At 42.6% G+C, this 27,215-nt stretch overlaps 1 protein-coding gene across 2 annotated transcripts; it reads right to left on the reverse strand.

The window, feature by feature from the left end:
* Positions 1–579: 579 nt before the first annotated feature.
* LOC137503072 (hemolymph lipopolysaccharide-binding protein-like) lies at positions 580–26,122 on the reverse strand. Of its 2 annotated transcripts, XM_068230504.1 has the most exons (7): positions 26,094–26,122; positions 20,641–20,766; positions 18,334–18,469; positions 15,997–16,138; positions 15,716–15,759; positions 11,529–11,753; positions 580–774 (listed from the first exon to the last, which is right to left on the reverse strand). In XM_068230504.1, exons 1-7 carry the CDS (start codon positions 26,106–26,108, stop codon positions 629–631), a joined length of 834 nt encoding a protein of 277 aa, XP_068086605.1. In that variant the 5' UTR covers positions 26,109–26,122; the 3' UTR covers positions 580–628. The 2 variants fall into 2 exon arrangements, with proteins under 2 accessions (XP_068086605.1, XP_068086604.1); XM_068230503.1 differs by having other exon boundaries at positions 15,716–16,138.
* Between the last annotated feature and the right edge of the window lie 1,093 nt (positions 26,123–27,215).

A 27,215-nucleotide genomic window follows, 5' to 3' on the forward strand; every position in this document is an offset into this window, starting at 1 on the left:
GTTGTTTCTAAGGGAAGGCTGAAAATGACGTGTCTAGTGACCTTGTTGTTTTAAAGGGAGGAAGAACATTATGTGTGTGATGACCTTGTTGTTTTTAAGGGACGTAGATAATTGCATGCCTGATGACATTGTTGTATTTAAGGGATGGTTGAACTTTAGATGTCCCATGACCTTGTTGTTTCTAACAGAATATAGAATATCACATGTCTAATGACCTTGTTGTTTAAGGGAAGGTAGAACATTACATGTCTCATGACATTGTTGTTTCTAACGGAATATAGAACATGACATGTCTGGTGACCTTGTTGTTTCTGAGGGAGGGTAGAAAATTACATGTCTGCTGACCTTATTGTTTTTAAAGGAAGGTAGAACATTATATATCTGGTGACCTTGTTACTTTTGAGGGAATGTAGAACATTACATGTCCGATGACCTTGATGTTTTAAAGAAAGGTAGAATATTATATGTCTGATTACCTTGTTGTTTTTAGGGAAGGTAGAACATACACGACTGATGACCTCGCTGTTCTGAATAGTTTCCCTGTAGTTAGTGTTGAAACAGGAGAAAGAACGTCACATCTTATTTACAAGTATCTTTATTATATATCAACACTGTACATGAGATCTGTTCACAGCGGGATCTCGCAGATGAAGGACAGGAGTTGTGTACAATAGTTGTTCCACAACAGACCTGTCCTGACAGCAAGGGCGCACTTTTTACCAGCGTTGTTATCCGGTGCACCAGGCAGCCACCAACTGCTGGGAGCAGGCTCACCTGAAACACAGGACACAAGTGTCGTACACTCGATCCATAACACTTTATCTTTCTTCAGGTTATACCAGTTATTTCCGATGTCATTGGAACACCCCAGGCTCATTTTGGTTTTCGCCTCAGATTTACGGCCAGATGGACTTCCTGACGACACGCGCATTTCTGGATGAAAATATCAACCCAGTATAGAGCGGGATTCGAACCTCAGCCTTCAGAACCCCGAGTGGATTTGGGAGTCAGAAGAGCATCCACGTTATCCCCTGTTTGTCGTAAGAGGACACTAAAAGGTCAACCACTGACTGTCACTTGAGAACGTGGTTTGACGACCACGGGTCCTCTAGCTGAGCCTGGCATTTTCCCCCACTAAATTCTTGTCAGGCTCCTCTCTCTTATCTTTCTTGTGCGACCTCTCTGGGTCAACACTTGTTCTAGTCCGACACCGACGGCCTTGGGAGTCTTTCATAATCACGACCGTCGTGGGGCTTCTCTATCTTTCCGGTACCTTCAATTTTTAGAAGTGCCGAACCGCTTCTGATTGGTGTTAACAGAGGATGGTCTCCCAGTGGTATTCCTATTAAAACAATATTCACTGATGTTCTACTTGACTGCACTGTTAAGCCACCAGTAATCTTATTCTAAAAATAATTTCTATTGATGACAACAACTTACCACGTGAGCGGTTCGTTAGACTGGTATTACATATTGCTATCATGAAGTCAACCAGGTCCGTGTAAATGAGATCGGAATATGTTCACAGATCCACGAATTGGAGCGATGTCAATTTTATCTACGCTTTTCACAGGCAGCTGAAGCACTTTGTGGAAATTTATAAAGAAGTCTTGGATGTTATCTCGTGCTCCAGTCTTCAATCCGATAACTTTGATGTTACGAAGCTGGTACTTCATGTCGATACGCCGTGTGCTGCCAGTTGTACTCTATTACGTGCATTCCCACATTCTGTTCCGCTCTTCTGTATTGAATTGTATTCCCTATCATTACGCACCGCGGTATTTCTATTCTGATTTTATGTACTTATTCTTACAATTCTATTAATAAATAGTCTGTCCCTTATAAGACACAGTCATCGCTTTCGGTATATTTTCAACATTTTCAAGTTTCGTAATTCTTATCCGTGTGTTTTGAGGTTGTGACAACATTGTTGTTTTATTTTCCCGATAAGTACGACCCCGTGGCTAGGGACCATAGAATACATCTATGGTATTCCCTGCCAATCGTAAGAGGATAACAAAATGCGCCCAAGGAGCTCGTCATTTTGGAGCGCGACGTAGTGACCGTGGGGAAGTTAGCTGAGTCCTGGCATTACTTCCACATAATTTTGTCAGGCTCCTCACTTTCATCTATCCTTGGTTAACTCTCGTTCTTGTCCGACCACGGCGATATTACATTTTCGATACCTGAGGAGACTTTCATCTCCCCCTTCCCTTTCTTTAGCCGACACCTTCATCTCTCGAAGTGTCGACCCTTTTCATTCTTTTGCTCCATTCGTGGATGGCTGCCCAATTTTAGTTCCTCATGAAATACAAATACCACCATACCACCAACAAACATTGAAAATAGTAATAAGTAACAAACGTCATAAAATATTGACCGAGCTGCCTCAGAGGCGATGAAGTCTTGTCGCCATAACGTACCACAGTGGTTCGAGTGATTGAATAGGCCATTGAAGAAGTTGAAGTACATGCTGATGCTCCTCAAACCAAGATCAAATCCACTATGCCTGGAGCACTGTCGTCTGAAGAAGTTGTGGCACTGCCTTGTTAAACATCAGTTGACCTAAAATGTCCACTTAGTAAGAATCGCTCCGTGCTGTCAGAAACTCACAACATTATAAACGACTAGTGCTGTACGACAAGTAATTGGAAATAATAACCACACATGTTAATGTATTTATGAAACAAAAGACAGATAGTCGTTCCCCCTGGAAGTACTGAACGCTGAAAGGCATAACAGTCCATAATGATAATGTATGTATGTTAATAGTCTTTAATACATACTATGGAGATAACATGGTTTGCATAGTGCAAATGATCCATTCACTGAGAGATAGTATTTAACACGTAACAGTTCGAGATCTTGTAATGTGTAACTGGTGCTAATGATTCCCGTTTCCTCAGTAACTTTGTGTAAGGCAACAGAAGTAGCTATATACATCATCACACGAGGCAATCACTTCGCAGAAATGAGCGTCTGTATAGACGATATAACAGTCTATAAATGTGGAAACATTCTCATTATTTCAATATCATCCTGAATGACAAACAAAATAGGGATTTAATACATGAAAGATCTGGCCAAGGTATCCTCACAGCCACCGATCTCTAGCACTTGGCGTGCTGGTAGTACCTGGATATCGTAACGTGCCATGCTGTGTTCCACTGAGTAACATCAGAGATAAACAAGACTCCTTCATGCGATGGGTTTCTAGGAGGTTCCTTCCCATCTGTAATTTTTCTACTTTCATTGAGCACGCCCACTGACTAAACTATGCCCATCCCGATCTGTCACCCGCAGTGCACATTTTATAACAGACACAAACATATCTAAAGTCAATTCAAACCAGTGAACCACCCAAAAGCCAGCCAAAGTGAAGCGATGAGAATCATAATTGCGATGAACGAAATACAAAAAGGCAGAGTGCCAATATCACCCCAGTGGAGTGATAGTGTTAGACCGTACTTGTTAGTGGCTGCAGGGAATACAGTGATGCGAAACGTGCAAGTCGCAGACTCAAAGAGAAACGGAAATTGTAGTAGCTGCAATAAGGAAGCTGAAAAGGGAGCACAGTGACATTCACAACAAATTCGAGCACTTCCTTTTATTATAACTGAGAAGAAACGGGAAGGAGATGGCTTCAAATATCACAAAAATATGAAAATTCAAGCGCACCAGGAAGTAGAAACTGCTTCGGGAGTCGATGATGTGAAGGTGAAGAGAGCAAGTACATATGTATCGATTAGTTAACCTGAGGTCAAGTGAAGACACCGCGGTTCACGGCTAGACGTCATCTTTTCAGAAGAAAACATTCCGGGATCAAATCGCAGAGACTATTAGAACAGCGAAGTTGGCTTTGGTCATCTTACTATCGACGATGTCACTACTTGGTCTGAGGTTCAGCAGGTTCCGTAGTCGTTAGCAAGGATATGGATGACATTGCCACACAACTTTCATTCTATGTCTCTGAAGTGTTAGCATCTCAATTTGTAAATTACTGTTCACGTGCGAGTAGAGAGAGACACCATTGAGTTCTTGGCGATTACGACGAAGTTAGGAACACTACGTATCTATTATACTTTCACGACGAGACATGTGGGCAATTTTAATTAATTAATTAATAAGAGCATACAAATGCACATAGGGAAGTGTGGGTGTTTATTCTCTGGTATAATATAGTAGTGTTCTCTTGCGATTCTTGCAGCAGGAGAAGTAGTATTTGTCACACAAACTACACGAAGATTCCTTGTTGGGTTCATGGTATTTTGTATTCTTGCATATCCTGTGGTGGTATCCACGTATCGCCAGGCTTTACAGTGCAGAACGCACGTCGTGGTTTCCTTTTGTCCATCCTCTATCAATCATGGCTTGTCTCGTCGGAGGGTCAATAATTATTTTCTTGGCTGGTTGATGGCAGCATTAAGTGACATCTCAAGTCCTCATTGAAGGAGGTTCATACGCAAGCCTTGAGGGCGCTTTTTTGCAATTCCGAGGGCTCATTTTAGGAAGTGGGCTTTTACTTTTTCTATTGTCTCTAGAAATTCCCAGATCAGTTCCAAGTCGTACGTGATAATTGGTACTATTTTAGCGCTGAACAGAGTCATAGCTCTTATCGCTCTTTCCCTGATGTGGATCCTGTATGACGTTCCTGTTGTCTCTAGAGTTAGTCCTAAGTATTTGTTCCTAGTAAGATCTTGTCTTCGGTCGGTAACCTGCCCCCTCTTCGGAAAACCATATGTATACTTTTTCCTGATTTATGACGAATTTGTTGTTTTCAGCTCAAATGTTCAGTTTGTTTAAGGCTTCTTTAAGGTCATTTTCGGTCTGCGAACCTAGGACCATGTCATGAGGATACATATAGAGCGACACCGATTTCAGATTTTCAATGGATTTTCTGCGTCAGATGTGGCAATGTTAAACAGGAGGGGCTAACAGGGTCACCTGGAATTACTCAATTTGTTTGAAGGATTTCTTTTGATATACTTATCCCCTCGTTTATCGCTACATGTTTTGTGACTGGGGTTTTCCTATGAGTTTTACAATTGCCTTGTCTTCTGTCATGGAGTACATACAGTTCCTGTCCAACATGTCGAATGCCTTTGTAAAGTCTGTGAAGACTGTAAAGTATTTGCCTTTGGGGAGTCTTAAGCCGCCCAGATGTCTTCTTGTAGACATTTTCTAGCCTGTGAAGGTGATCGTTTCCTTCTTAATCTGAACTGATACTCTTATATTTGATGGTCAGTGAAGTTCGTTTGTCCTTCTGATATTATACTCCAGAGCAATCCCTCGTTATGAGATTGGTTTGTCGGCTTGTCCTTTCCTGTATATCATGTCTTTATTCTACATTTCCTCCAGTCCTCGGAGATTTTTCCGCTTTGTAGACATTTGCTGAACAAAAAGATCCATATATTTGCAAGGTGTTGTGCACTTCTTGAGACCGAGTAATCCTAATTCCGTTGGTCTGACGATATGACTACCTTATTTAAATCAATAATTTAAAAAGCTCAAGCACAAAACGCACCAAGGAGTTTCTCAGCGGACGTTTACGAACACTTGGTCTTTGTCCACTGTGAGATGCATTCGGTACTTCTCAAAATCTGGTTTCCGTTTTGTCCTAGCAAGAAAGTTTTCAGCTCACACAATAGAGAACACCTCTCCCACATCAAGGAGGCCATCCGGCTGTAAAATTGTGTGGCCCCACCAGAGAGTAGAGATGACATCCTATGTGTGTCAGGAAGATGTGATGACCAAACAAGTGCTATTTTATCCCCACCGGAAATGTTCATCGTCTCTGAGTGCAAACAGTAAAGACAAGGCCACACATTGTACCAATCAGAAATGAGAAAGTCTGCGACAAAACACGGGAATGCATCTTGGAGGAATATAAAGTTCTGGCTATGATGTAAATGAGACCTGGTAATCTGGCAATCTAGAAGTTATGGCTTGCTGCTTGTGAGAACTCTTAAAGTCTGCGAGGGCTCCTCAAACATTTTCACGTGTCAAAGTAAAGACATTCCTGCTCTGGCTCAGCTCAGTAATATCAATGACGCTGATAACGGTGATACGCGTATCCTTCTAGGTAATTCACGACGATATATCCTGAAACAGAGACAGCAGTTACGTACGGTCTTCATCATTCAAAACCGTTCGTTATAATTATATAGAAATATTGTTTTCGAGATCATCTGAGCGAGTACCGAAAAGTACATTCTAGCCGTGAAAATGGAAATATGGATATTCTAAGCAATTTTCTGGGCCTTGCCTCACGAATTACTTCAAGTGATTCAGAGAAAATAAGGAAATGTTTAGTAATCGGTAAAACACAACGTCAACTATAAATAGAGATCAGAGTAACTGACAGATGCTGGTCATTGGTAGTGTGCGTGAAGAAGAGAATAATAAAATATGACGACAGGCCGTACACTTAAACAGGAAGCGACACATTCTTATTCACTCGGGCTGTTTGTCTACGAGCTTTACCTGTAATACTTATCGTCGCACATGTGGGTCCTCTTCTCGCCATGAGTGTGTTGGTGATCAAGAAACACCCTGTCCCTGCTAGTTGGTAGTAACATTTATCACTACGAGAACTCCATGACGAGGAATTTTTATTAAATAGGATGTGCATCACTAAATGCCATTCCTTCTTCTACGCGATGCAGGAGCATTCGCACCCGTTTCCCAGGTGATCGACCGTCTCATGGTGAGAGATATTTCCAAGGCGTTTTTGACGGCTGCTTCGTTGTTGAACCTCTTTCGTGTCCAACCATGACCCCAGGGTACTGTTGTCGTGTGAGTGACTGCAGTCACGTCCTAGTACTTGAACTATGGGCAATGACTGAGGGGACGAGTACGTTGTACTGAGAGTCGGGAGTAGTATTGAGCATCTCGGACATATTCTGTGTCATGGTCCTCCTTGAGTCGGGAGTAGTATTGGGCATCTCGGACATATTCTGTGTCATGGTCCTCCTTGAGTCGGGTGTAGTATTGGGCACCTCGGACATATTCTGAGTCATGGCCTTCCTTGAGTCGGGAGTAGTATTGGGCACCTCGGACATATTCTGTGCCATGGTCCTCCTTGAGTCGGGAGTAGTATTGGGCACCTCGGACATATTCTGTGTCATGGTCCTCCTTGTGTCGGGAGTAGTATTGGGCACCTCGGACATATTCTGAGTCATGCCCCTCCTTGAGTCGGGAGTAGTATTGGGCACCTCGGACATATTCTGAGTCATGGTCCTCCTTGAGTCGGGAGTAGTATTGGGCACCTCGGACATATTCTGTGTCATGGTCCTCCTTGTGTCGGGAGTAGTATTGGGCACCTCGGACATATTCTGTGTCATGGACCTCCTTGAGTCGGGAGTAGTATTGGGCACCTCGGACATATTCTGAGTCATGGCCCTCCTTGAGTCGGGAGTAGTATTGGGCACCTCGGATATATTCTGAGTCATGGTCCTCCTTGAGTCGGGAGTAGTATTGGGCACCTCGGATATATTCTGAGTCATGGTCCTCCTTGAGTCGGGAGTAGTATTGGGCACCTCGGATATATTCTGACTCATGGTCCTCCTTGAGTCGGGAGTAGTATTGGCACCTTGGATATATTCTGAGTCATGGCCCTCCTTGAGTCGGGAGTAGTATTGAGTATCTCGTACATATTCTGAGTCATGGCTCTCCTTGAGTCATGAGTAGTATTGAGTATCTCGTACATATTCTGAGTCATGGTCCTCCTTGAGTCATGAGTAGTATTGGGCATCTCGGACATATTCTGAGTCATGGTCCTCCTTGAGTCGGGAGTAGTACTGGCACCTTGGATATATTCTGTGTCATGGACCTCCTTGAGTCGGGAGTAGTATTGAGTATCTCGTACATATTCTGAGTCATGGCTCTCCTTGAGTCGGGAGTAGTATTGGGCACCTCGGATATATTCTGTGTCATGGTCCTCCTTGAGTCGGGAGTAGTATTGGGCATCTCGGACATATTCTGAGTCATGGTCCTCCTTGAGTCGGGAGTAGTATTGGGCATCTCGGACATATTCTGAGTCATGGTCCTCCTTGAGTCGGGAGTAGTACTGGCACCTTGGATATATTCTGTGTCATGGACCTTCTTGAGTCGGGAGTAGTATTGAGCATCTCGGACATATTCTGAGTCATGGCTCTCCTTGAGTCGGGAGTAGTATTGGGCATCTCGGACATATTCTGAGTCATGGTCCTCCTTGAGTCGGGAGTAGTACTGGCACCTTGGATATATTCTGTGTCATGGACCTCCTTGAGTCGGGAGTAGTATTGAGCACCTCGGACATATTCTGAGTCATGGCTCTCCTTGAGTCGGGAGTAGTATTGGGCATCTCGGACATATTCTGAGTCATGGTCCTCCTTGAGTCGGGAGTAGTATTGGGCACCTCGGATATATTCTGTGTCATGGTCCTCCTTGAGTCGGGAGTAGTATTGAACACCTTGGATATATTCTGTGTCATGGACCTCCTTGAGTCGGGAGTAGTATTGAGCACCTCGGACATATTCTGAGTCATGGCTCTCCTTGAGTCGGGAGTAGTATTGGGCATCTCGGACATATTCTGAGTCATGGTCCTCCTTGAGTCGGGAGTAGTACTGGCACCTTGGATATATTCTGAGTCATGGCTCTCCTTGAGTCGGGAGTAGTACTGGCACCTTGGACATATTCTGAGTCATGGCTCTCCTTGAGTCGGGAGTAGTATTGGGCATCTCGGACATATTCTGTGTCATGGTCCTCCTTGAGTCGGGAGTAGTATTGGGCACCTCGGACATATTCTGTGTCATGGTCCTCCTTGAGTCGGGAGTAGTATTGAGTATCTCGTACATATTCTGAGTCATGGCTCTCCTTGAGTCGGGAGTAGTATTGAGTATCTCGTACATATTCTGTGTCATGGTCCTCCTTGAGCCGAGAGTAGTATTGGGCACCTCGGACATATTCTGAGTCATGGCCCTCATTGTGCTCAAGAGGCGAGGACTATACAATCAACCGTAGGTCGCTAACCTGTCAGAGGAGAGACTCTAACTTGGACTATGTGCAAATAGATTAGCAGCCTGCTTCACATAATTTACCGAGCTGAGAATATTTTAAGCAAGTCGCCGGGAGTAAAGGATTTCCAATTAGTTTTGACAGTGCAGGATTCTTTGGAAGCAAAGAGGTGAAGGAAATGGTATTCGATATTAATCTATCGACCCACAGTAATGGGGAAATCATAACAATTAAAGTAGAAATGGGCGAGTTAGGAAGAGTTAGGAAATAATGATATTTCGGCAGGCGGTGATAATGAGGAAGGGATAGGAGGAAATCAAATGTTTTTAACAAGTGTTGAAAAGGGATGGGCAGTGTGTGGGGTACGGAGGGAAAAAGGAAAAAAATAATGTTTTGGATTAATGTGGTAAACTCATAGTACTTCCGAGCAAATAATGGTACAGGTGGAAGGAATATAAGACGAAATATTCATCTTGACGCCGCGAACAACGAAGCTCACAGAGTAATAAGATGAGCCTGGAAAGTTAGTAAAGGTCCTTCTGATTTGACGAAAGCAGTAATTGCACCTATTTATAAGCAAGAGGACTGCTAGAACCATCAAGGTACTTCAACGACACTGATGATGGTGATTCATTCGTGCACCGGGCAAGGTATTCACTAGTATTTCATGAGGGAGAAACCAATAAATGTCTTATACTGAGTTGGATGAGACCAGTGTGGTTTCAGACCTCAGAGGGGTTTTCATGGTCAGGTCTTCAGTATTCGTCACGTAAGTAAAAAGTGCTATGATATGAATAGCAAGTTGTGTTTATGTTTCGTAGATCTAGAGAAGGCATATGACAGAGTAATTCAGGGAAGGATGTCAGCCACACTGAGAGAATACGGGATTAAGCCTAGATTATTGGGAGCAATAAAACTCACTTATGTTGACATTGAAAGTTGATGGTAGAACGAGTTCTTGATTCAAGGTACTTACAGGGGTGGGATATGGCTGCAATCTTCAATGTTGTTGTTCATAGTTTACAAGGATCATCTACTGGAAGGTATAAAGCGCCAGGGATGCTGAAATGTCGTAAGCATTTTGGTGTTAATGGCAAACAGAGCTGAAAGCCTGCAGTCTTATTTCTTGGAATTTGAAATAGGTGCAGTGAGTACGACATCAGTATTGGCATTACCAAGAATAAAGGGGCTCCCTGGCGGAGGCGGTAAAGGCGTACTCGGTTCGCCCGGAAGGACGTGGGTTCGAATCCCCGTCAGAAAGTCGTAAAATTTCCACTTCGTGACGTGCATATGGCCCTGAGGTTCATTTATCCTACATCAAAAATGAGTACCAGGTTAATTCTTGGGGGAAAAGGCGGCCGGTCGTAGAGCTAACAACTCTACCCCATCAAGTGCCGAGGTTACGAATAGTGGAAGCCTTTACCTTCCACCACTCCCAGGGCCTTCATGGCCTGTACGGAGATGTCTTTGCTTTTTTTTTATTGCCAAGAATAAAGTCATGTCAGTGGAGAAGAAAGTTTCGAGAACTGAATGTCAGGTCGGAGATACAAAACTGGAACTTCTCCCAGGAAGCAAGGTGCAGCAAAATTAATGCAGTGAGCTCTGGGATGAAACGGTCTGTTTTCAGGAAACCTTCGCTGTGTGGGAGTGCAAGCTGGGTGGACTCTGGATATCTCGTCCATACGCTAGTTGTAATCTACATTGAAATAACGAGAATGAAGTCTAGAAACACCGGGTGGGAACAATGACAGAAAGGTACCCAGAATAAGAAGATAAATTTTAAGTGATATATAAGTTCGATGGATGAAGGGGTACTCCGGTGTTGGGGTCGCGTGAGGTGAATGGAGGATGATGGGTTACCTGCGAGAATAACGGAGTAGGCCATCGAGGGTAAGAGCAGCAGAGGAGACCAGGACTCAGTTTCTAATTATTTAAAGACAAGAGGTGTGGAACTAAACAAGGCACAACATTCTATAATGATGATGTCCCTACCACGACCCCAGTGTGTCCTACTCTCTATTTGACGTCCGTGATAAACCTGCACGTCTTGGTGCGGCACATAGCCTAATCCTGTCAAAGAACACCGAGAGGTCTGCTCAAGGATTAACGTCCCCATCCGACAGATGAATGTCCTCATACCCTCACTTTGCGACTCTTTCCCTTCATTTAGACATAACTAATATTATTCACTTTATGTTCCAGTAACTACATTCGTATGGTTTGGGAGACGCCAACGTGCCGGAATTTTATCCATCAGGGTTTATTTTATGTGCCAGTAAATCTACGGACATGAGACTGACATACCACCTGACTGAGCGAGGATCGAAGTTGCCAAGTTGGGCTCAGAAAGCCTGGGCTACTGAGGGCAGGACTTCTTCATTCCTCCCCTGATTATAGGCAATACGGTGTGGTCATCAGCCAGTGACATCGCTAACTACAGCTAAATGTCGGCTTCTGTTGTTTAATATGACAAATGTCTTCCGTCCGACATTCGGTAATTCATGAGGAGAAGAGAGCTAGAGAGAACTCACCTTTCACAGAGACCCAACGATCTTCACCTTCGGGCTTGTAAACTCCCATCCAGGGGCTCCGGCTCACATGCTCTTCCATTGGAGGGAACACCTCTCTTCTCTCCCGTTCACTTTCCGACACCATCAGATCACCTCCGTCTCTCTTGCACTTCTCCCTGGCGTCACTCCAGCTCTTCCTGCCACTGTACGTCTTATAACAGTTGAAACCTTCAAACAGTCGGTAACCTGTGGGCAGATAGAACATCACACGTTTATATTTTAGACCATCCTACGAGTGAAAATGATGATCCTTCATTTCTTGTCGTACTCTTCGATGCATGACATGGTCAGGAGACACCGTAGCGTACAGAAGAGGAGTTAATGAGATGAAGTGAAGGACGTGAGGTACGATAGCGGAAAAGGAGAGGGTGAAACGCGGTGCCGACATGCAGCCTACTTCGGTCATAAAACAGCAAGCGATTTGCTCAAGGCTCAACTTCGCCCTCCCTCTAAATGAGCAATGTGGTGAGGTTTGTAATGAATCCAGGCTTTTGTACGCTATCTAGCAGCACCTCTCCCACCCGGCTGGCCAACATTGTGATGGTGAAACTTGTTTCGACCAACGGGACGCCTTAAGCATCTTGCCCAGCAGGCGGACCAGTGCTTCTATCTACGTGATAAACTGATTTGTGCAGCTCATTTCCGGAGCTGGATCGTTCGGAGTATTTTCGAGATGATTTAGCTGTCTTGGAAACAGCCAGCTCTCTTCGTATTCCGGAGATGTGAAAAATTAATAATCAAGAACATCACCGTCGTATTTCCTGTACATGGTCATGGATACTTAAATATGTGTGGCGCATCTGAAAGTACACACAGGGAACAAACATGAAACCAGAGCATGATATACCAACTGATCTTCTTTTTTCTGAGGTAAATGCTTCCTAATAAGAAAACCTTCACTTGTAATGATTCAGAGTGAAACATATTTCCTTCTTTAAGCTTTAGTTCGTGTAATATCAACGTCCATGCTCCTTCTTCCACTCAAACTTTGCACTATGGCAGCAGTAGCACGATCATTTAAGGCCCTTCACTCAAATGTGCTTCGGTAGGCAAAGTGGCGGTAAGTCGTGATGATTAAGCGGTGCCGAAAACCACTGGGTGATTTTGTTTTAAAAGAAGGGAATCCAAGGCAATGCATTCCTTTCTTAACTTTCAGTTGATATTTCTTTAACATTGTATAGAATATAATTATTTCCTATTCTTGTTGTTTTATGTTCAGATTCGGAATTTTTATAGACACATCAGTCCGCGTGGAATGTCCCTTCCCTTGAGAGTTACGTTTCCTAACTGTCCTCCGGACAAATTTCATCGATATCCGTAAATTACTTTACTTTTATCAAGAAGTAATGCTACAAATTGGTATCACAGATACAAACAAATTATGAGTCGGATGTGTGTCTTTTCCTCGGACAGCCTTCTCCCACTGCTCTAAATGGCTACCTGAAGATGATCGGTTATGTGTACGAAACATGCGGCACTGTCTTCAAGCGCAGTAAGACATAACTCAAGACGCATTATGTATTAATGACTTCCTCTTGAATTTAGTTGCATTTCCCCTGTTTTGTTGCCACCTCCATTTGCTCACTATTAATAACTCTGGAGCCGCCTAAATCTACATTAATCACTCATTAGAGGGGGCTTTTCTCCAACTGCAAAGTTTCTACTATGTACAGTATTTCCAATAGTTGCGAGCAATAGAACCACTAGAATGTGGTCCACATTGGATTTCTTAAAAGTGAACGACATATTACTAACTTCATCATTTGTACAACTTTTGGTTAAATTACACGAGACATTATTTTACAATATTTTAAAAGTTAAATCTCAGCGGTTGGCAACACTGCATTTATGAGTATTTCTACCTCATTACAACTTGATTAGTCACAAAATGCAGCTATTTTGTGTTGGCCTGCGAGACCCATGTTATACATTAGTGTAGAATAAACGAGCACTTACACACAACAGGAGCACATATGACAGTCAGTAAAACTGAGAACATCAGCACTGATCAACGGCATCCACACTTGAGAAGAACCGCCGTTCTCAGACCGAATTACAATAATACTGTGAAAGAGAACAAAGGCAGGTCCTGTCGTATTAGAATGCCCTAAACCCGCACATATTGTGCCACTCATCGGAAAGGCATCCGCAGTTGTACCAAGTAAAGTAATAAGAGTTACCGAGCGCAAGAGATAAATGGAGAACTTCTGCTTGACCACTGTCTACCTCAAGGTCCATAAAGAGCTTCCACATGTTCTCCACGTGCCCAAGGAACCACGAGGGAAAAATGGAATAACTGACAGAGGGATGATCTATAATTCAAACTTCAGCAAGTTTTATATACAAAAAAATTCACAAGATTCACGTGTCTCTTGATTTAATATTTCAGAAAAATGTCTTGATAATTATTCTTTTCATACGTAATATTGATCATCTTTATGTTTGTGTAATTAAAATTGAAACATGGCGTGACATGCGTCACTGGTGTGTAACCATTCAGGGTTCTGTGATAGGGTGCATGTGACTTTAGGGTCTTCAAAAGGACTAATTCTCTTTAGGGAGACATAAACAGTTATCCGCGTTGACGTTATGTTCACTGAAATGTATGGTGAAAGAGAAGTTGTAGCAATTACAAGTTTCGATCGAATCGTCACATACGACTTAAGTCAGAAAATGATGTTCTGAGAAAAACACGATCAAAGTTTTAGAATCTCAGCCAAACGAACACGCATATATACCGGCTATTATTTTGAAGTTATATCACTAGTATAATTCTTTCCTAGGGTTAGTATGTATTTACTTTAACACGAAATATTGTTTATTTAGTACATATGTTTAATCACAAAAGCAATCAATAAAGTAACTGTTATGGCACCTCGCCCAATTACTCTGTCATTTTGATGAAGGCGGTGCCCTTCAGAGTTTTTCTTAATGTTAATATTATTTAGTCAGCGAATCTACCAAAAGGGCACTTTGCTACCTCCTGCCTTTGGTGTATTTATCAATGTTAAACTTTTTCTTTAATTAACTGCTATTGGCATTTTACCAGTTTTTCTCTCTCGTTATAACAGAGGCTGTGCCTCCAACTAAAATTATCAAATGTAAAATTTATGCAGCGCAGGTTTTGACAAATTGCAAGTCATTGAATTAAACTTAACCTGGCAACATTTCATGTAAAAATATTATCCTCTGTTTTTTGTCAGACATATAAAACGACTTGTTTTCAAGTGGTGTTGTAAGGCTTTCGACTTATTTACTATTCAATTATTCATGTGAAAAAAATGTCAGTGATAAAACATTTTTTGTAAACTAAGTGATAATTTTAAATCTGTGGTTCTGACATCCTTTCTCTCCAGTGGATCCCCCAGGGGTTTTGTTTCCTATTTCAGTCAAAAACACCTACAAGTTGAATTCTCCATTCGAGGAACGGTTACAATCCTAATGTGTACTGTTCGCAGCTCTCAAGGGCGCCCCGAACAAGTTGAGGAGGGAGACGAGCCTTTCTCTGAGAGTCCTGTGGAGTTCAGCAAGAACTGATAAGGATGGTTACTAAATTTTGTACGTTTGCAATTCACCTGGAAACAAAATGTAAGTATGGATTCCTGGTAGTTTTATTGAAGTAGTTTCCAGTTGCTTTCCTGCCCAAAATCGTGAATCTATCTTAGATAATGATATAATGACTGCGTGCCGTAGGAAAGAGCCATAAACGGGAAGGTGCCTTACTAAATGTGCACATCCAGATATTTGTCTCATGCAAAACTGAGAAGCCACGGAATCACCTTGAGGGTTGTCGAACCCACAACCTCTACGTGATAGTATCATCGACTCGCGTGTGGGGCCGCTGTGCCGTACGCTGCGATATGTGGAACACTCACCGGGTCCCGCCTTCACTTCGGACCCAAGACGCTCTCATTTCTCATATTCTCTCTACTCGTGCACTCGCTCTGCAGACTGCTGCTCCAAGCAAACACCTACACAGTAACTGCAGGGTGAGTACTTTATCTGTGGAATGTGGAATACAACGATTAAGAGCTTTACTTTTCTACCTGAACAAACTAGATCAAAATCTCCAAGAAACACATGTACGTTCGTCTCAAGTACACCACTCATAGATAATCTGATTAACTTCTTGAGAGTTTATCACTCACCTGAATGAGGACAGGACCTTGGTTTCGTAGCAGTAGTAGTAGCTGTAGTAGTAGTAGTAGTAGTAGTAGTAGTTGGAGTAGTAGACGTAGTTGGAGTTCTTGTAGTAGCAGCTGTAGTAGTAGTACTAGCTGGTGTAGTAGTAGTTGGAGTAGTGGTAATAGTAGTAGTCGGTGGAGTAGTAGCAGTCGGTGCAGTAGTAGTAGTTGGTGTAGTAGTAGTAGTAGTAGTAGTCGGTGGAGTAGTAGCAGTCGGTGCAGTAGTAGTAGTTGGTGTAGTAGTAGTAGTAGTAGTAGTAGTAGTAGTAGTACTAGCTGGTGTAGTAGTAGTTGGAGCAGTGGTAATAGCAGTAGTCGGTGGAGTAGTGTAAGCTGGTGTAGTAGTTGCAGGTGTGACTGGCTTCATATATTGAGACGTCGAAGTACCTGGAACAAAAATACGCATGAAATATGCAATTTCTGATAAATAATAATCCTGAAAATCTATCGCAAACTGTGCAAATAAAATCCGTATGGAATCATTTTACGGTCTCCGACAAGGCCTACTTCAGATTATGGTTATGTTCAAAAATTCGCCTGTACCAAGATTATTAAAATAGTGCGTGTGTCTCTTACTTGTAATGATTCTATTTTGTCCAGTTGAAACACTACTCATCATGATAATGCCGCTCCAGAAAGGTGTATATGGTTTGTTGTATCATTCAAGAAAGTAAAGAAAGGTTAGATTCCTTACTTAGGTCCTTTTGATCACAATCACGAGTTTAAGAAGGAGAAGGTTAATTTTGATTTGATGATAAATAAAGATAAGTTGTTTACACTTTATATTATTACATATTACTGTATTTTCAAAGCAGAGTCATATAGCAACGGACTTGATATAATTTAGATCTCCTACACACATGGCATTCATTCCAGCAGGAAACTCAGTTTGACAGCCAGATCTAAATTGCCTATTGATGCCACGCTTTCCACATCGCTGATTACCTAGTGAAATATTTCCGCGTCTGCATCAATTCATCCGTACCTGTACACCGCAAAGAGATGAGCCCTATACCTAGAACTTAATGTTTCTCATATTTAGCTTTTCTATACCATAAAAATACTTCTTCCGCCGGTATAAATACTCCCCCAGCTATCGATTTGATCCCATCTGTACAAAAACACTCCAGTTTTGGAAGACATCCATTACGTCACTTCTCAACCATGAAACAATTCCTTATACAATATCTGGTAAATATGAATCTTATAACCACCATGTCCACGTACTTTCACTTCCGCTGCCTAGTCCGCCATGTATCCTTTCTAAACAACACACGCACTCCCAGTCCCCCCACATAAATACCCGTAGTTTCATTTAAAGTCCCACTGATAATAATTTCCTCTCCATTCAACTTCATAACAGATCCCACACTATGTCGTACGTTGTTCGTACCAACATGGAAAACTACCACACCCTTTCCCCATCTTCTGTCTTAACGTAATTCCTCTACCTTGGTTCCCTTTCCTCCGTGCACTTTCTCCCCGAGCCTAACTATGGAGTCCTCGATGACCAGAGTCTCGACCTCACTTATTTCATTATATCCGCTTCCCTACTAGTCTCATTAGTATTCCCTGATGTTTGCAGACCATACCTTCCCCTCCATTTCCTCCTCTTCGTGACCCTGTTCCACCACCTCTTCCCCTCCTCCTACTGTACCTTTTCTCTTACCCCCACATTCCTGAAACAAGTTCATTTCCTCCTATATCCCTCTGTGTTTACCAGCGGTTACTCACGGATACCCTAGTGATAACTGCCCTTGACTTTATCCCTTTGCCCTCAGTTTCCTCCCCCTTAAACTATTAGCATATCTGTCTTTCAGATCTTCTCCTCCACCGCACCCTGTACATTGTTCCTGTTCTCCGTCAGCAGCCTAAACACTTTTTCATACTTATCCCACATCTCCCTCCCGTCACCTGCTCTTTGTTTGGGCTATGATCGTCCAATCTCACCTTAAACTCCGTAGAGTAACGGTTAACACAATTACTTGCAAAGCACGTGGTCTACGCTTTTTCCCACTACTTTGAGAAATGTAATGTTGGCAGGACTGCAGGTAGGTAGTTAAATATGATCACCTCGATTAGGAGTGCTGCTGGATCTTCTTCGGTAATGAACGGATAGTTTCTCCTTTCATTCGTTATGTTACTTCCCAGCCACCCAAATTCCTCCACTTCCTTTATCAGTGCATTTCCTAGTCTTATATCACGTGCTTCATCTGACCTTATCTACTACATTCAACTGCCCTTGACATCCTCCAACAATGACGTTCCTCCATATCCAATATTGCCTGCTCTATATACATACATTTAACTGAAGGAGAGGCAGACCACGCACCTGCCTCGCTCGCTGACCACTGCAGTTTGTGTTACTCTTCGTTCCCTGTAATTCCAATCCTCTCAAGCATTTCAGAACGCCTAGTCCCGTAGACAATATCGAATAGGGAGAAGACTGACGCAGGCACGTTCACTAGCAGATTGCCCCTGGACACGGAGGAGATACCGCCCACAAACACTGCAGTCCTACATCTTTGGGGTAAGGAACACCGAGTGTGAATGAGAGTTCTATGGCAACGATCAGGTCTTACCGTGTACTGGTGGATATACAGATGTCACGGAAACAAGCTGCTCAACTTCACTGCTATCACATGATCTTCTTTCTTGGTGGACATTCACGGCTAATTCCCATTGGTTCTCCGTCGATGTCAATCGCCGCGTATCAACCTGTAACGAATATTGAACTCTTAAGACATAGAAAATTATAGCCCACATTCAGTTCACAATCCACTAGAATTCCAAGGTGAGTATGAAGCACCCATTTGAAACAACCCTTCCTACTCACTTTCCTGTTTCCTTCCTCGCAAGTCACATGAGATGCCATTATGCCCAACTACCACACCATACAACCACAATTGGTGCTTTACTCGGAGTTTCGCCGCACCATATAGTGGCAATCGGAGCCGTAACTTACGGAAAACCTATAACGTACTCCCAGAGATGCTGTTTGTTCGTTATTCTTAGATATTACTAAAATATCCCAGTTTCATTTAATTCGGTACAATTGTTCGTGTGTTTTAGAACTGAATGTTTAAAGCACGGAATTTCGGTATTTCTTGACATCATTCTCCTGCTGTAAAAAGAGACAATATGTCCAAAAAGAAATTCATTTATCAAACGAGACTTCCGATGTCTCCAAGCCCGGCTTCAGTGACCATAGTTTCGAGATAAAGGAAGTGGAGTGAACGAAATCACAATCACATATCAGAGTGAATATAATGAAGAGATTCAGGGATCGGTTCGGGAATACGGTACCGTAGACGTAGATGCGTTTTCAGGCAGTATAGCAGTAGATATGACCTGGCTGGACTACTTCCTTATGGCTCCAGGCATTGTAGCAGTAGATATGACCTGGCTGGACTACTTCTTACGGCTCCAGGCAGTGTAGCAGTAGACATGACCTGGCTGGACTACTTCCTATGGCTCCAGGCATTGTAGCAGTAGACATGACCTGGCTGGACTACTTCCTATGGCTCCAGGCATTGTAGCAGTAGATATGACCTGGCTGGACTACTTCCTATGGCTCCAGGCATTGTAGCAGTAGAGATGGCCTGGCTGGACTACTTCGTACGGCTCCAGGCGGTGTAGCAGTAGATATGACCTGGCTGGACTACTTCCTATGGCTCCATGCAGTGTAGCAGTAGATATGACCTGGCTGGACTACTCCTTACGGCTCCATGCAGTGTAGCAGTAGATATGACCTGGCTGGACTACTTCCTATGGCTCCAGGCATTGTAGCAGTAGATATGGCCTGGCTGGACTACTTCCTATGGCTCCAGGCATTGTAGCAGTAGAGATGGCCTGGCTGGACTACTTCCTATGGCTCCATGCAGTGTAGCAGTAGATATGACCTTCCTGGACTACTTCTTACGGCTCCATGCAGTGTAGCAGTAGATATGACCTGGCTGGGCTACTTCTTACGGCTCCAGGCAGTGTAGCAGTAGATATGACCTGGCTGGGCTACTTCTTACGGCTCCATGCAGTGTAGCAGTAGATATGACCTGGCTGGACTACTTCCTATGGCTCCAGGCAGTGTAGCAGTAGATATGACCTGGCTGGGCTTATTCTTACTGCTCAAGGCAATATTGCACTAGATATCGATTGGCAGGACTTCTTCATTAAACCCAAGACGGCGGCAGTCTCCACTTCTACGGAGCTCTTTTTTTCCCTCAGGGTCTCCATCTGGGCCGGACAAACCTCTCAGACTTCATCCTAAATCAGGGGGGGACCATTACGAGATATTTCCAGCCAGACCGATGTTCCTGGAATGATTTCTTAAAGGAAAGGTCTAGTTTCTACTTTATTTATTTTCCATAAACCCACAACCTGTGTGTTACCGTTATTATATTATTTAACAAGTTCAGTGCGGGATTAACATAGGCTGTTTGTCACAAAGACAAACTGTGTGAAATGTCTGTGAAATATAAATTCAGTTAACTACTAAGTTCTAGCGCCTCCTGTGACGATCTCTCGAACTAGCTGGCTGCTTGTCTTGGGGCAAGCATATTAGCAACATGCAGATATTATTTTATACACGGGTTTTTTTTTCCCAGCAATAACAACACAATCGTGAGTAATTACGTCTGCTATGAGTTACTCCACTTTCTTAAGCCGTTAGTGGTTAGCACATGCAAAGCAGGTTAGTGTTTGATGCACTATGATATCAAGGACATATTAGATTATTTCCGCAAACTGTACTGTGGTTTGAAAGTTGGTTGAAATTTGAATGGTGCATGCAAATATTTATTATACACAGCACTAAGTTACGTGTATTAATCACATACAATATTATCCATCCAACACGGAAACACAACTCTGAATTTGATAATACACGGTACCGTTATTATCCAATGTCCACTGGCGTTCTTGTGACCATGCACAGACAGGTCCAACTTCGAGCCCACAGACGATGCACAGTGGTCTGTGCTCGCCAGTGAAACTGCTAGCGTCAGGGGCAAGAGAACCTGGAACAAGTACAGAGTTCAACAGTTAACTATGACTAAAATTACAGCCTAAAGGAGGTTATGACAGAAAATATGGCACTTCAATTCAGAATACTGATTTCAGCTTCATTCGCTATCCATCCTCAGTCAAACAAACACATTACCTTAGATCGTCAGCCCCGCTTGAAAACTTTGATGGTCAGTTAAGAAAACAGCCCGCAATATTTTACTGTGTAAATTAATCGTCCGCTTCCCTTTACAATTTTAAGTATTCTGACGGGATTTATTAACTTGTTCCTAAGTATTTGTTAATTATTGTGACGAGAGCTTCATGAACTTGGTTCTAAGTACATGATAAATGATCTGACCATTTCACGGCCCTTGATACATATTCCTCTGTCGTGGCCAATATTGCTATAACGGAGCCTTGAAAACTACAGCCCCGACTAGTCCAAGTAACTCACTGTAGTTAGGGACAATGGCTGGACTGTATTTTCTCTGAACGTGAACCAACGAGTTGAAATGTAGAATGAGGAGCTCGAAATCTCTGATACTTTACAACATATCTGCGTCTATCACAGTCTGATGACCCGCAGGCTTGCCTTTACAAATTGGAAAGACATAATTCACAAAAAGAAGCCGTAGCTTCCAAAGCACATTACTTAGGTTGGGTCTCGAATCGAGAAGTTCACTTTACATTTGGGTTTAAAAAAGGTACCCAGAATCGGTAGGAGCAGTTGCTTCTAGTTTTACATTAGACGGGGCTTGAACCTCCAATTTTAGTACACAATGATTTTACAATACGCCCGTTGTCGGGGCTGTAAAGTACGTTACACAGACCCTTAAAGCAGAAGGGGTGTATTACTCACATAATTAGTTATACCTGGTTATCCTCTTTGTATTAGTGGAACCAAACAAGAGAGGATGGGACCTTCATGAATTTTAGTGAAATGCGGACACACTAACTGTTACAAGCTTACTAAAATTTCTAAATCCTCCCGAGTTTCACACACAGAATTTTCACATAATTACATTTCTGCCATACCTTGTTAATTACCTGCGCCCCCGTCTCCTCTCCCTTATTACACACACAAGTCAATCAGTACCAGACACATTTAAATATAGTATCAGCCGATGTTTCCTGAAGGATTTACTTTCATATATTTTGAGTGAAAAATCAATTTGATATTATATCATTTGATGGGCTGATTGAACTGATCACAGTTTTGATAACTTCTGAATGATTAAAAGAATAACTTAGTGCTGATAGGTTACCCAACTTCAAAACACCACTTCTCTCCCAGGCTGATAAAGTGCTTTTAACACCAGCGAGCGGTCCAAAATCGATGCCAGGGACATATTGTCCCGGAAGTCAAACTACTAGAATATCTGACGGTTTAAGGCATGTCACACAGGTAAAAGCATAGTCAACTTCACGAGGCCGCAATATCGAAACAGTGAACGTAAATGCCGGCAATGTATACAAGTTTTCCTATAGGATTCCACCATACACCTCTCTAAATGTGTCATAATTGGACATAACTACTTACCTTGGAGCACCTCCCCATTTACTGTACTTCACTGTTTGCATGAAGGAGCTATACGAAATTAGCTCAGAGTTGCTATAGTATCCCCAGTTTACAAGTGACTAAGTGACAAACATATAAAGGGGATAGTTATAGTCCAGATAGCTTGACATGTGATGCAAGTAAGATAAGGAAAGCATTCCTTCTTGTTACATTGCACACAATGATTCAAACTGCTCTGATAGAAGGAAATTTGTGTTTAGGAAAAGTCATTCTACTAAGGAAGGGTTCAAGCAAGATATGGCAGATATTTTATACTCAGGAGGCCAAATGGACTGCATCGGTATTGACCTAATCAAAGTCTATTGAGAGAGCAGAACAAGGAAGAGACGGCCTTTGGACCGGACAAGGTGTGACTGAATAGGTGGCAACATTTCCAGAAAGCAAACTCAATGTCTTAGAATAGGTGGAACGCTGTCGGGTATATACTATGATTAAGAGTGGATCCCGCAAGGCAATGTTACTGTTTTCTTGCATGTTAATTACTGCGTCGATGCTGTAAAATCAGCACATGGGGATCACAGCAAGTACCTAGGTGGTCTTTCCAGATCTCTTCATATGGTTATGGGTGTATTTAGGAGTTGTGGTAGGAATGTAAGACAGAGGCGTATAAGTCACTGGCAAGACCCATTCAGCATACGAGAGACTCACCAGATTACTTGACTCAAGAACAACATGAAAAGATCCAGATGAGAACAGCGCAATTTGCTCTGGGTGGCGTCCGACAAAGAGCAGTGTTATGTTGGAAACTTCGTGCTGGGAAGACTTGTGAGTAAGGAGACGAACATTTTTAACATTATTTTGATTAGTAATACATCACCACACTTAACTCTCTACAAGGAAATTGTCAGGAATAGAGTTTTATGTGGTTTGCCTGCAAGATTCTGAGCATGACCTAAGCGTCATCTTAGACACTTTATACGCATATTCTTTGAGGAAAGAATGGTGTGGAAACAGACTGATGACGTGAATCAGATCTTCGTGAAAGTTGTGGAGACATGTGTAAACCTTGGTCTACACCTGAACTTAAAGAAGACCAAATACATTATTGTGAGCAAGGCCCTGTGGGTCAACGGAGCTCCGATACTGAGAATCGCCGTCAACGAGCGCTGCAGTTTCGTCTTAGGATAGCGCGGTGCTGTGTGTATAGAGTAGAGCCCTGGACTGTGAGGAAAGATTAGGAGCGTTTGAAATGTGGGTCTACTGTATTGACCAGGAGGTGTAAAACTGTGCTGGACTGCTAAGGTCATGAAGCGTGTCATATCATGAGGCGCCCTCCTCCAAACAAATATACAAGGGCACATCGAGAGAAGAGGGGTCCTGCGAGACCCCGCACGTCTTGACTGGGGAACCTGCGACTGTGGTTCAGCCAACAACAAAACTAAGATCGCCAACGTTCGATGACGGATACGGCACTAGGACTCTGTCCAGTGTGATGCTAATTATTCCGGTAGACTGAGCGTCCAAAGGGACGGGAGGTTGAAAGTGGAATTGATCATTTCTACAAGCACAGAATTATGTACTCTTAATAACGAATTGTCCCTCTATTGCTCATGTGAAGAGACCGCACTTAACTGTATAGCTTGGTGCCTGCTGAGAGCCTCTCTTTGCTCTCCTCCGACTTACCTCCACCACTGACAGCGTACTCTTGTGTTACATCACTTTCCCTTTGAACATTCAACAATCATAAAATATCCCACCGAAGTTCTATGAAAATTCCATTAATCTATAGAGATATACCATACTTAAATTACCCAGCTCCGTGGCGAAATGTTTTTTTTTTTGCTAGGGGCTTTACGTCGCACCGACACAGATAGGTCTTATGGCGACGATGGGATAGGAAAGGCCTAGGAGTTGGAAGGAAGCTGCCGTGGCCTTAATTAAGGTACAGCCCCGGCATTTGCCTGGTGTGAAAATGGGAAACCACGGAAAACCATCTTCAGGGCTGCCGATAGTGGGATTCGAACCTACTATCTCCCGGATGCAAGTTCACAGCCGCGCGCCTCTACGCGCACGGCCAACTCGCCCGGTGCGAAATGGTTTGGTACAACGGGTACCCGGTTTGATTAGCTGCCGTGTCCAGATTTAAACCTTATTTGCTTAATCGGGGCCCATGTATTTGTCATGTCTTCTGAAGTAGGAGCCGCATCCCCAGAGACATGCAGGTCGCCTATAAGACCTGCACCATGCGTGGTCGGAGGATATTCGCCATTATTATTATTATTATTATTATTATTATTATTATTATTATTATTATTATTATTATTATTTTTTCGAATGGGCCACCAGAGGACCACGTGCCAATTTCAATTCCTTCTTCTTTGTTCTTTCCTTTTCTTCCAGTACGCTATCATCTGTTCACTATGTTTCTTCTTTCTGTCTTCAGACCACTTTGAACCAGTCTTTTTTACTTTCCTACCTTGGAATCCTTCTATTTTCCTTCTTTTTTCCGAAAGCATTCTCTATTATTTATTTCTTCTGTTGTTATATTTTTTTCTAAATCCTTTCTTACTTCATTGACCCAGCTTGTCGTTGATTTCTTACTCCACAAATATCTGAAAATCTTACTGGTTAATCTACTATCTTGCATTCGATATAAATGTCCAAAAAACATAAGTCTCGTTTTCCTCATTACATCTGATATCTTTTCTATTTTTTTATATATATTTCAGCATTACTTCGTAATTTCCAACCTTCTGCTGTGTTTTGTGGGCCTAATATTTTCCTCACGATTCGCCTTTCTAGTATTTCTAGTTTATCTAAATTATAGTTTAATGCCAGACATTCGCTTGCATATAGGCATTCTGGCTTCACTACTATGTTGTAATGCCTTATTTTTGCATTTTTGGATAGGCATCTTTTATTGTAGATATCTTTCGTGACACCATAAGCTCTCTCCATTTTATGTACCCTCTCCTCTACTGCAGATTTTTCTAAACCATTTTCTTGGATTATTTCCCCTAGATATTTGAATTATTTTACCCTTTCTATTTGGCCAATATCTGTTTTCAGAAATGTTAGTGTATCCCAAATATTTGTTAAAAATTTTGTTTTTTCTGCAGAAATTCTTAAGCCAGTTCTGCTGGCGATTCTTTCCAAGACATTTACTGGGGATATTATTATTATTATTATTATTATTATTATTATTATTATTATTATTATTATTATTATTATTATTATTATTTGTCCAACACTTGTCCCGTTTCACTACGAGATCGGGTATGAGGTGAGATGAACCTGTCGTGGCGGATTTTTTTGACCGGATACCCTCTGACGTCAAAATTATCAGAGACGTTAATGAGATGAAATGAATTACCTGACATATGATAGGAAAGAAAGGAGAGGGTGGAACCTGGTGCCGGCACATAGCCTTCTCCTGTTGAATAGCACCAAGCTGGCTGCTTATGACGGAAGATCTCCACCCGACGGTCGAATCAAAGGCAACAGCGTCATATGGCCTCACTCCGTATGAGCTCTGCGGAGACGTTTACAATTTAATCCAGGCATTGGACACGCAATCTAGTGATTAGAAATTGCATGCCGCCAACACCTCTACCCTGCCGGCCAACATTCGTATTGTGAACATCCTATCGACCAACGGGACTCGAACCGGGTAACCGCAGTGTCACAGCGTTTATACCTCAAGACCAAGAGGCGGGTGTTATTATTATTAGTAGTAGTATTAAATTTCCAATCCAAGACTGACATCACCTCTCCCTTGACCCCTTGTTATCAGCTACAGAGAAATAAACAAACACTCACCAAGAGAAGCGACATCCTTACGAGTTCTGATAGTGGTATCTTTAGCTCTGGCTTGCTATTTATTTCATTGACTTGAGTGTTAAGAAAGCCCCGCATGCTCAATGCTGACAGCTCGCTGGCGGACTGGATGACCTCTGAGAATCTTCGACGTCATTTTCTGATAACCGAGCGAAGTTTACCACGCAAAAAACTCACACTGCGAGCCTGTAACACGAAACTATGAATAAAGAGCAGATTTTAACAAAACTCTTTCATTTTGTGAGTAGAAAAGTAACATTTATTCCATTTAACATTAGGTTTGACTCGATCAATAGCGAAATATGTGCAGCTTTTTAAACTGTGTAGGCCTCCCGTGAGCTGAACACACACTGTCGGCATTATTCCCTAAATTTACAACTTTGTGGCTTTTGTTAACGAGTTCTCGAGCGTCTTTCTCTGTGAAGTTTGATTTATTGAGAGGAAGAGGTGCAAATGTAATTTAGCAGCGAATATTTCCACGACCGGGCGAGTTGGCCGTGCGGGTACAGGCGCGCGGCTGTGAGCTTGCATCCGGGAGATAGTAGGTTCGAATCCCACTATCGGCAGCCCTGAAGATGGTTTTCCGTGGTTTCCCATTTTCACACCAGGCAAATGCTGGGGCTGTACCTTAATTAAGGCCACGGCCGCTTCCTTCCAACTCCTAGGCCTTTCCCATCCCATCGTCGCCATAAGACCTATCTGTGTCGGTGCGACGTAAAGCCCCTAGCAAAAAAAAATTCCACGAAAAACCTTTGACTACCGCTGCCATTTTTACCACCTATATTTACCTCAAAAGCAACTGAACAAATCGTGCGAGTCTTAAGATATGTCCTATCGTTCTGCTTCTTCTTCCTATCAAATTTTGACAAATCGCCCTCCTCTCAGCAATCCGATTCAGTATCCCTTCATTCTTGATTCAATCTATCCAACTCATCTTCTATAGCACCACACTTCAAAAGCTTCTATTCTCTTTCTTTATCGTCCATGTTTCACTGCCATACAATACCATGCTCCATAATTCCTATATTATTGTTAGAAGTCTGCTATTTACTTCAGCCGTCATTACTAACTCCTTTCCTAATCTAATGTTCCCTGCATCTCATG

The sequence above is a fragment of the Anabrus simplex genome, chromosome X, assembly GCF_040414725.1.
Source record: "Anabrus simplex isolate iqAnaSimp1 chromosome X, ASM4041472v1, whole genome shotgun sequence".
NCBI classification, from domain to species: Eukaryota; Metazoa; Arthropoda; class Insecta; order Orthoptera; family Tettigoniidae; genus Anabrus; species Anabrus simplex.

Coding starts and splice junctions, on each gene's coding strand:
- LOC137503072 (XM_068230503.1), bottom strand. Junction 18,470..20,640: donor GTGGACATTGGATAATAACG/GTACCGTGTATT, acceptor TATTCGTTACAG/GTTGATACGCGGCGATTGAC. Junction 16,139..18,333: donor TGTATATCCACCAGTACACG/GTAAGACCTGAT, acceptor TTTTTGTTCCAG/GTACTTCGACGTCTCAATAT.